Source organism: Cebidichthys violaceus, unplaced genomic scaffold (assembly GCF_023349555.1).
Source record: "Cebidichthys violaceus isolate CVI_PGR_0920_01 unplaced genomic scaffold, fCebVio1.0.p SCAF_183, whole genome shotgun sequence".
Lineage (NCBI taxonomy): Eukaryota > Metazoa > Chordata > Actinopteri > Perciformes > Stichaeidae > Cebidichthys > Cebidichthys violaceus.
In genome coordinates, this window is record NW_027176354.1 from 145309 (window position 1) to 156278 (window position 10970).

Sequence of the window (10970 nt, forward strand, 5' to 3'; positions counted from 1 at the left end):
ATCTATATATATAGAGAGAAGTAGCCAATCTTCTTGCTGATGGTCTTCTTTGCCTGATTAGGTCGCATAGTGGCCAGGCTAGCTGTTTCCCCCTGTTTCCAGTCTTTATGCTAAGCTAAGCTAACTGGCTGCTCGCTGCAGCTTCTTATTTATTGCACAAAAAAATGAGAATCTGAAGGAGAAAAAAAAGAGCTTATTCTCCATTCAAACTATTCCTCTAAGTCTACTCTGATCTGTTCAGTGCGCTGTTATCGTGTCGTCTTTCAAACCCAGACTGATCCAGGAGGAGAAGGAGAACACGGAGTTGCGGGCCGAAGAGATCGAGAGCCGGGTCAGCGTGGCGTTGGACCCTCCGTCCTCCCTGGGGAGAGACGGCACGGGGCGGGGCTTCATCCCCTCGTCCATCACGTCCTCCACCCTGGCCTCCCCGTCTCCCCCCAGCTCGGGACACTCCACCCCTCGCCTGTCTCACTCCCCGGCCCGCGAGACGGACAGACAGGTACCGCGTCTATTCCCGCTCCCGCGTTAAACCCTTTTCGCGATACACACACATATATCTCGCCTCCGCGTTTCCACCGCCCTGCTCCTCCAGACAGTGAGTCACGGGGTCGGAGCGATGCAGCTGCTCATCAACGGCAGCTTGTTTCGATTTGATTGGGCAAGAGCGAATCAGAGGGGAAACTTGGAGGATGGTACGACGGCCGGTGCCAGACGCGCTGGTTCCAGCATTTTTGGAAACGGGCGGACGGATTACAAAAGATGGCGCAATAATAACATGCAGTCAGATAATGTTGACGTGGGAGTTCAGAGCAGAAGACGAAGCCAGTGATGATACACTCACCAAAAAATGTGACGTGACGTTGGGTTACAGTGACCAGAACAGTGAGACGATCGTATTGGGTATTAGGTCTGCAGGTCAACACTCGTTCTGCTCCTGCTGCTGGTTGGCGTCCATGTTTTTTATCAGGTGGACTGAGATTTGTTTTAGCAATAAAGTACAATTCCAAGCAGTTCTCAGTGACTCATCCGCTCTGAACCAAAGCGTCAACTGAATCATCCGAGCTTCACACTCTGAGAAACATATATATATATATATTTTTTTCTCTCTCTTCGTTCTTCCAGAACAGCAAAGATGACGACCGCTCCCTCGCCCTCCTCGACTCCACGCCTCCTTCCACTCCTCGCGCTCTGCGGTTGGAGAGGATGACCCTCACCCATCCGGGGGCGATGCTCGACGACCCGCGGGAGTTCCGCAGGTAAAGAGCGGCCGTTAAAATACGTCCGACCGCGAAGCGGCCTGGCGCCCGTTCGCCCCCTCGGTGATTATCCTTCTCTCTCGTCCCTCCCAGTCTCTCGGCAGACGGCAGCAGCTCCAACAGCAGCCAGGACTCTCTGCACAAGTCCAGCAAGAAGAAGAGCATCAAGTCGTCCATCGGGCGGCTTTTTGGGAAGAAGGAGAAAGGACGGATGGGCCAACCCGGCCGGGACGGATCTTCTTCTCTCGGTAAGCGGATGGAGGATAACGCTAGCGCTCCACGCTGTCACTGATTTACGGTGTTCGCCTCGATATTGTCTTTCATTCGCGTGTCTCCTCCAGCGTCTACGCCCTCTGAAGACATGGCCGCTGGAGACCCGCTGGGGATGAACAAGACCGGGACTCTGGGTCCGGCAGATAAAGACCGCCGCAGCAAGAAGAAGTTTGTGGATTATGTGTCCTGTTTGTTCCTGATCTCTGTCTCTCTCTTGAACGGCACCAAATGTGTGACTCTTCCTCTTCCTCTTCCTCTTCTCAGGCACGAGCTACTAGAGGAAGCATGTCGCCAAGGACTTCCCTTTGCGTCCTGGGACGGACCCACCGTCGTGTCCTGGCTGGAGGTGCCGTGCCGTCACAGAAACCCAAAGAGATAGTAGTTTGCAGACAGAAGTGGCGTTTTTTTTTTTTTGTTTTTTTTTTACAATCTGTCGTCTCTTCCTCCTTCCAGCTGTGGGTGGGAATGCCGGCCTGGTACGTCGCCGCCTGCCGCGCCAACGTGAAGAGCGGCGCCATCATGGCCAACCTGTCGGACACGGAGATCCAGCGGGAGATCGGCATCAGCAACCCGCTCCACCGCCTCAAACTGCGGCTGGCCATCCAGGAGATGGTGTCCCTCACCAGCCCCTCGGCCCCGGCCAGCACCCGCTCTGTGAGAACGCATGCTTTGGTTGAAATGTTAATGATCTCTGTTGGGAGGGTTGAAACTAATAATAACATACAGAAACACAAAGAACACAATATGATTGCGAACGACGTCAAATGAGAAGCAGATTCCATTAGGAGGACTATGGGACATGAAACGAGTCCTGCATGTGATAAATGTCAAACACAATAAAAATATTTGAGTGTATTTTCCAGTGACAGTAAACTGTGCCGATAAAGTTCCACCTTATTTCGCCTTGTAGCAAAACTTGGCAACAAAAGTGACTTTTTACCCAAACCGTTGCCTTCTCACACGGCGACAAAAACGAACCAGATGTTAAAAAAAAAAAAAGAAAATGTCGTAAAAGCGTTGCACGCACATGCGTTTAATGTCTCCTGTTCCAAAAGAAGATAAAGTCACAAATAACCAAAGACCGTCTTCTACTGACTGTCGCTTTTCTCTCTTGCTCACAGTCGACCAGTAACGTGTGGATGACCCACGCAGAGATGGAGACCCTGAACGCAGCCACCAAGCCTCCGGTTAGTCTCTCTCCCCCCCCCTTCGCTGCCCCGTCTCTGTCTCATTATTATTTTTTAATTATTTTAAGCGGCTCGTCTGGTCTGAATCATGTTGACGAGTCTCTCTCTCTCTCTCTCTCTCTCTCTCTCTCTCTCTCTCTCTCTCTCTCTCTCTTCTTCTCTTGTTTAATTTTCTGCCTCTTTATTACCTCTGTCTTTGTGGCTCAGGACAGAGTGTTGAGCATCTTCTTCTCTCCCTCTGGTTGCCGTTTCAGTGTGAACTGCTTCCAACTAATAACCCGTTCACTAACACACGATTCCTTCCTTTTTGTCCTCATTTCCTGCCGCCGCTGCTGCTCCCTCCTCTTCCTCCTCCTCCTCCTCCTCCTCCTCTGCTTCGCCTCCATCATCTCTCCATCCGTCCTCTCTGCTCTTGACCTCTTGTCCCCTCTCCCCTCGCCACCTCCACATCACTCTCTCCTTCTCTATCTCTCTCTCTGTCTCTTCTCTCATCGCTGCAGGAGCTCAAAGAGTTCAGCTGGGATCAGGTAAGGGTCGACTGAAAAGTCTCAATTAAGGCAAAAGCACTGGTTATTCATTCACGCACTGGTCAATGTTGCTTCCATAGAATGTCTTCGTTCAGACTAGTGGAAGTTCAAAACACACATTAAGTGTTTATTTTACTATTTCGTCTTTTTGCATTTGTAGATTTCTCCTAAATCCACCAAAAGTCACCATAAGATAATGCTTCATTTGCATATTTAAACATGTAATACTAAAAATGTCTTAATGTAAGTGATCAACTGAGGTAGTTTAGTGGTGATATCTAAGAATTGTATGTAATTGTACAAAACATATCTTTAAATGGCGTTAAATTATTATAAATTATTAATATTTTTCAGCTCTTACATACACCAAACCTTCCAGTTTCATTGCTCTCTATATCCTGCAGGTTGTTACAGAGGGGTGTGTTCAGATATCATTCACAGCCTGATTTAAACAATTTATTTATACAAAAAATGGGGAAATTTTCTTTGTTTTTTCAGTATTTTCAGAGATATCCAAAATTCCCGATCTAAAACACTTTTAATCTAATTGCAAACATCATGAAACAAGACATTTTGCACCTGACTTTATCCAATGTTCAGCTTTCACTCCTGTAAATATATGCAAATCAGCACATATTTGATACGATATTCCTCATTTGCATTGTAAATTAAAGGTTTCAGAAAACTTGTAATACAAAAAATGATTGTCCTGATGTAAGTAATCCACAGGGCAAGTTTCATGCTGATATCTATTAGTTTTAATTTTTACCCTATTCACTCTTTAACACAACAACATGCGTGTTCGTCAGTAGCTGTATCTCCAGTGAGTCTAAGCCACAGTGACTCACGAGCTGCTGACCTGCACTAGCGTCAGACATGAAGCCGAGCGTGAATCAGCGTTGATGGCCTGTGGTTGCCCCCCCCCCCCCCCCCCAGATACTGGCCTACGGCGACATGAATCACGAGTGGGTGGGCAACGACTGGCTGCCCAGCCTGGGTCTGCCGCAGTACCGCAGCTACTTCATGGAGTCCCTGGTGGACGCCCGCATGTTGGACCACCTGACCAAGAAGGAGCTCAGAGGACAGCTCAAGATGGTGGACAGCTTCCACAGGTAGAGCCGCTCTCTCGCCCACATCTTGCGCAATTTTTTTGCGCAACTTTTCTCAGTGTTTGTCCGTTGAGTCTCTGAGCGTTTTGGGAAATATGAAGGCGTTAAAAGACGCAAAGAGTTCCTGTCGTTGTGACGCCCTCTCTGTTCAGGTGTGTGTCTCCAGGCTCTCTCTTTAAAGTCGAGAGTCCCGGGGTCACAGGGGTCGGATTGTGTTGATGCTTCCCTGAGAGTGCAGGTGAGAGTGGAAACACGCCCTCGGTTAACCTGCCTCTACCCTCTGGCTCTTTCTCTCTCTCAGGGTCAGTTTGCACTACGGCATCATGTGCCTGAAGCGTCTCAACTACGATCGCAAGGAGCTGGAGAGGAGGAGAGAGGAGAGCGTCCACCACAACAAAGGTGAGCTCTTTTTGTCTCCCCCATTGTCTCTCTGTTCATGGCGTGAGACGTTTCTGTCCACCCAGCTAATTCCTCTATTCATGCTGTGCCTCCGCCTCTTTAAAAGCATACCTCAGTGATTACTTCATGAACACAATGTACACACTATTAACAACACCCTTTTTTCTTTATTATTATTACAAATAATAAGTGTATTTAGCTCTGTCAGTTAAAAACAAGTTTTCGTGTAAAATTTCGTCCTTTTACAAGGAAACATGAGGCATAAATACAAGAAAATAACTAGAGAACACTTTATACAATATTAAGAAAAATAGAGACATTATACACAATATTAGAGACATTAGTAGTAGAGAAGTTATTCATTGTGCCCTTCACACATGGACTGAATGTGTTTCTAAAGAGTTTATCCCTTGACTCTTCACATAATGAACCAAAAACATGAAATCACATAACAAACCAAGTCTTTTGTCTATAAAGAGACCTTCAAACCTCATCTTTTTAGAGCTGATGCTAGTAAACCTGACTTCTGCTTCACATGCCGAATATCAACACGCCGTCCTTCCTTATGAATCAGGAGCGATTTACGCTTAACATCGTGAATATTAAACTGTAAAAACAAGTCAATCAGGAGCTCACTCATCCAGGGATGTCAATGCAAAATATCCCAGTTAAAGATATTTCTGTTCAGGCATATAATCACAACTCTGTTCGAATCATCTCACTTTTATATTTGACAAATTGGAGGTTCCCATCTCATATCAGAGCAGTCGTTGGCATTGAAAAAATATCCAATCCTCACAGATTTTAAAATACCAGAAGCATAAAATGAAGACTTCTACAGTTATGTGTAAGTACTGAATCCCAGATCCTGTCATAGTTTGGCTTGAACCGAGATTCAAAGTAACTGTATCTCTGGTTGATGCTCCGTGAGTAAGATCACATCGTCTGCATAAAGGAGAATATTAACAATCAGTTCATCCACTTTGTTTACAGGATTTCATTTAAATGGCGGAATCATTAACTTCAATAGAGAGAACAGTGTCGGTGAGCTCAAGTCTCCTTCTTCATGATGTTGTTAATAGTGGCAGCTGCAGCGCCATTTACTTTACTTTTTTAAACTTTTAATAACCGAGAAAAGAGACGTAAAATCAAAAACTCAATAAACTGTTAAAGATATTTCACTTTCTTGCAACATCTTTAACATATGAAAGCAAAGAAAACAGACAAAAACACAAACTTAATAACGACAAACAAAACAAACATGTCCTTTGATATCCGCAGAGGTCCACGTTTCTGGAAGATGTTTGGACCACCTCTCGGTTATTGCTCCCCTTATAAACCACAGCTCTCTAGAGCTGGGTAACCATTACATAAATGTCAACAGGCTCGGTCATTAAACAAACCCCAAAACCTCTCGCTCTCCCACCGCTGCGCTTTGGGATACACATGTTGTACATTTTCTAGTCGGTTCATCTTGGCTGATTTCCTCACAGAAGAATTCCCCAAGTGAGGAAATTTGCGAGAGGTTTCGTCTGATGATAAGCTTGACCCGTCAGAGAGTTAATCAGTAAAGCAGGAACATTTCAACCATTTCTCTTCATCACTCATCAGCACTGAACAGCTAATTTAACCCCCTCAGAGGACCATTGCATGTGTCATCCAGCTGGAGGTTCAGGAAGTGAGCCGCATATTAGGAAACCCGATCTCGCTTTTGAAAACATTGAGCGGACAGCTTGCTGTTCTGCAGACGAATGCCTCCTCTCCTCTCCCTCCCTTCACCTTCCTCCTCCCCCCCCCCCCCCCCCTCCCCTCTCTCAGATGTGATGGTGTGGTCCAACGAGCGCGTGATGTGCTGGGTGCAGACCATCGGCCTGAAGGAGTACGGCGACAACCTGCGCGAGAGCGGCGTCCACGGGGCTCTGCTGGCTTTGGACGACACCTTCGACTACACTGACCTGGCGCTGCTGCTGCAGATCCCCAATCCGAACACACAGGTAGCTGAACGAGGAGGAATTCTAGAGCTGCAACACGGAGGGGAAGAGCGCTTTTAAGGGGACGTAAAGACCGACCACCTCCAAGCATGTTTTTTACATTAGTATTTTTTTGGCATTCCCCTTTTTTAATATATTTGAGAGTGGACAGGAAACACGGAGAGAGGTGCCAAGCAGGAATCAAATCATCAACTCGGTGCCGGTATGCAACCCGACCGTTAAGCTACCGGGGTCGCCTGCTTTACCGCAAATTAAATAAATTACATCTAATTCTTCGCACTTATTGAAAAATCCATCATTTGCAGCTATATTTCTCTTCAAATTAACACAAGATGTGATCCCGGAGGCTTCGAGGTACCTCACCACGCGTGTGAACGTCTCAGGTTTCGTATCGGATCGGGATTGGCCTCAGCGCCGGTTGGGATGTCGTCAAAGCGCGCTCATATGTTCACGCGTGAGATTTAACGCAAAGACAGAGAAACTTCTGCACAGTGAAGGTCCAACAAGTGGAGGAGGACTTCAATGTATAGTCCTGATTGGAGCGTTTATTTACTTATATTGTCTTTTGTCAGGCCTTTAAAGACATTGACGATAATAAGTGGTGTTTTTTTTGTCTTAAAGAATACATACTTATCTGTATGATATGTGTCCAAAACCGTAAAAAGAGAACAGGTCGGGGTCCTTTGTAGCATCTCTCTCTCTCCATCATTTCCTATTAATAATAAAAGGGCTTGAAACATACACTTAAAGTCTCATCTGAGCCTTTAGATTCCCAGCTGTGCTGGTCTAAAGCAGGCGTGATATCCAAACGTAATGAAAATGTTGTCACCTGCCGAGTCCCAATGAATGTCAAAGCTCTACATCAACTCTCTCCTGCAGGCCAGACAGCTCCTGGAGCAGGAGTACAACTCCCTCATCTCGATGGGAACCGAGAGACGACCCGACGAGGTCAGCACGCTAAATCAAGCTCCAAGAAATACGGAGGAAGAAAAGGCAAAGTGAAAGCTACGTGTTTCTGTTCACACTCTCTCTGTCTATGCAGCAGGACGGAGCGAAGACGTTCACCCGCTCGCCCTCCTGGAGGAAGATGTTTAGGGAGAAAGACCTCCGGGGCGTGACCTCCGACTCCGCCGAGACCCTGCCTGCCAACTTCCGTGCCTCAGCCATCTCCACGCCCTCCGTTACCCTGAGAAAGGTTCAGAGCGACGGTGAGTACGACCCGGGACCTCTGACCACCTCCCGCTCTCGGATTCCCACGTGTTCGGCTCCTCTGAGCCCTCGAGGTCGCGTCTCAATTTAGACGACACGTCGAGACCCGTCACTCTGTATGGCATTACTCACATGAGGAGCACGGCAGCAGTCAGGGCAGGAGGGTACAGTGCTGCTCAGGTATTCTGCACTTAACTACGTCTTCATTAGAGATGAATGGAAGAGCACGAGGGGGCGTGAGAGGCACGATTACAGCAATTAAGTCAGAATGTTGGGAATGAATTCAAAATGTCAAGAATAAAGTTAAAATAGTAAGAATAAAAAAAAAATGTTGAGAATAAATTAAAAATGTTGTGAATAAAGTTAAAATAGTAAGAATAAATTAAAACTGTTGAGAATAAATTAAAAATGTTGTGAATAAATTAAAAATGTTGTGAATAAAGTTGAGATGTTGATGAAATCAAAATGTTAAAAATAAAGTCAAAAACTTTAGAAAAATTTAAAATGTTGAGAATAAAGTCAAAATATTGAGAATAAAGTTGAGATGTTGAGAATATATTTAGAATGTTGAGAATACAATTTAAATGTCAAGAATAAAGTAAAAATATTTACAAAAAAAATCCAAAATGTTGAGAATTAAGTCAGAATGTTGGGAATAAATTAAAAATGTCAAGAATAAAGTTAAAATAGTAAGAATTAAAAAAAAATGTTGAGAATAAATTAAAAATGTTTTGAATAAATTTGAGATGTTGATAAAATCAAAATGTTAAAAATAAAATCAAAATGTCAAGAACAAAGTCAAAAACTTTTGAAAAATTAAAAATGTTGAGAATAAAGTCAACATGTTGAGGAGACATTTAGAATGTTGAGAATATATTTAGAATGTCAAGAATAAAGTAAAAATATTTACAAAAATGTTGGAAATAAAGTCCAAATATTGAAAATAAATATAGAATGTTGGGAATAAATTTAAAATGTTGAGAATCAATTTGACATTTTGAAAATAAAATCAAAATATTGAGAATAAACGTTGAACTTTTGAGAGTAACTCAAACTACTGGCATTGACATTTTATTCTCAAAATGGGGAGAAAAAAACAACCATCTCCCTCCTCTCAGTTCCTCCCTTGTGTCTGGTCCTAATACCAATAATAACCTTAAACAGAAACATTTGTCTCCAGCCATGTTACATAACACTCACATGCACAGAGCGCTCGCTTGTTTTCACGCTACTGTGCCATTAGTCTGGCGGAGGAATTTCTGCCTTTCCAGCAAAGAAACTGGCAACAACAAGGAGCAGAATATGCTTCAAAGCGCGGAGGAAGACGATTATCCCTCATTCCGCTTCTTCATAGCGACGCCTGTGGAAGGCCAGTGCCTTGTTCAGAGCGCCGCTGCGACGATAACCACCCCGTCTGTGTCTCCTTTGTTCCCCGGTCTCTCCCAACGCAGCCAGCTCTGGAGCCCGGGGGGAATCTGCCTCAGTGAGGACGTACTCCTGTTGAGGGGTCTGAGGTGAGAACGCCCGGTTAATGAAAGCGTCTCGCGGCGTTTTTCTTGAATCTGTGCGGTGAGACGACACTCCCACATGTGCGGCGCACATTGCCCTGTTTTTATGTGTTTGTTTGTTGAGGTGGGGGATCGGTTTGGGCCCGGGATGTTGAGGTCTTTTAATGAAGTGTTTGGGTTTAGAGTTGAATTAAGGCCGCGGTGACGTGTGCGTAACGCTGTTTCTCTCCGCAGGGCGCTGACCGGATTGGGACTGGAGGACCCGCTCGCTCATCCACGGAGAAAGAAGCAATGAATATAACCATTTAACTTTTTCAAAAAGAAATAAATCTTATCAGTCTGACCATTCTGCAATAACAGAAGCAAAGGAGCGAAGGCGGAAAATGACATGAAGAATGTATGAGTGTGTTTTCCGACCGGACCGGGACGGTTGAATGGGATCAGCTGTTTTCTCTCTCTGTCTCTCTCTCTTCCTGTCCTTCTGTCTTTGCTCTTCCTCTCTCTGTTGGGTTAATGAAGGACAACGCCGGTGTTGGTTCGGTCCTCCTCCCTCCTCCCTCCTCCCTCCTCCTCCTCCTCCTCCTCCTCCTCTCTTCCTTCCTGTCGGGAGTCTGCACACAGTCAGCAGAGTTGGCAATATCAGGGCTCACTTTCCTACCTTCAGAGGAAACCACTACTTGCTGCCATTTATTCTCTTTGCAGTTTGGGAAACAACTAAACGAGTCGCCTTATAACTTCTGCTCAGCAACAGGTGTTTTGTTTTTTTTTCCGATGAGAGAAGTTAACCTCACCGTAAAGTTTGGATTCGATAAACGAGAGGAAAGTGACTGGAAGGACGTTAACATTGGGGGATGAGGGGTGAGGGGGGGTGAGGGGGGGGTAAACAACACCGGTGTTCTCCTGTCTGCCCGTGGTGTCCAGTGTCGGCCATTACGGTCCCCGTCACTGGGTGTCCTAGCGTCCCCGATTGGTCGGAGCGGTGTAGTGAAACACGTCCGGGTTCAGACCTCAGAGGGACCCCACAGAGGGACCCCACAGAGGGACCCCTCAGAGGGACCCCACAGAGGGACCCCTCAGAGGGACCCCTCAGAGGGACCCCACAGAGGGACCCCACAGAGGGACCCCTCAGAGGGACCCCACAGAGGGACCCCACAGAGGGACCCCACAGAGGGACCCCTCAGAGGGACCCCTCAGAGGGACCCCACAGAGGGACCCCACAGAGGGACCCCTCAGAGGGACCCCTCAGAGGGACCCCACAGAGGGACCCCACAGAGGGACCCCTCAGAGGGACCCCACAGAGGGACCCCACAGAGGGACCCCACAGAGGGACCCCTCAGAGGGACCCCACAGAGGGACCCCACAGAGGGACCCCTCAGAGGGACCCCTCAGAGGGACCCCACAGAGGGACCCCACAGAGGGACCCCACAGAGGGACCCCTCAGAGGGACCCCTCAGAGGGACCCCACAGAGGGACCCCTCAGAGGGACCCCTCAGAGGGACCCCACAGAGGGA

General features: G+C 46.7%; 1 protein-coding gene across 1 annotated transcript in view; it reads left to right on the forward strand.

Moving 5' to 3' along the window:
* The window catches only part of LOC137874300 (liprin-alpha-3-like), a 27876-nt gene extending 17566 nt beyond the window's left edge, over positions 1-10310 (forward strand). The window contains 15 exon segments of the mRNA XM_068712933.1: positions 274-499; positions 1123-1256; positions 1350-1504; positions 1598-1697; positions 1794-1875; positions 1983-2183; positions 2651-2716; positions 3217-3243; positions 4180-4355; positions 4654-4751; positions 6570-6745; positions 7622-7690; positions 7785-7950; positions 9403-9465; positions 9694-10310. Coding sequence (XP_068569034.1) covers positions 274-499; positions 1123-1256; positions 1350-1504; positions 1598-1697; positions 1794-1875; positions 1983-2183; positions 2651-2716; positions 3217-3243; positions 4180-4355; positions 4654-4751; positions 6570-6745; positions 7622-7690; positions 7785-7950; positions 9403-9455 — 1729 coding nt within the window. The 3' untranslated portion in view covers positions 9456-9465; positions 9694-10310.
* The last annotated feature ends 660 nt before the right edge of the window (positions 10311-10970 follow it).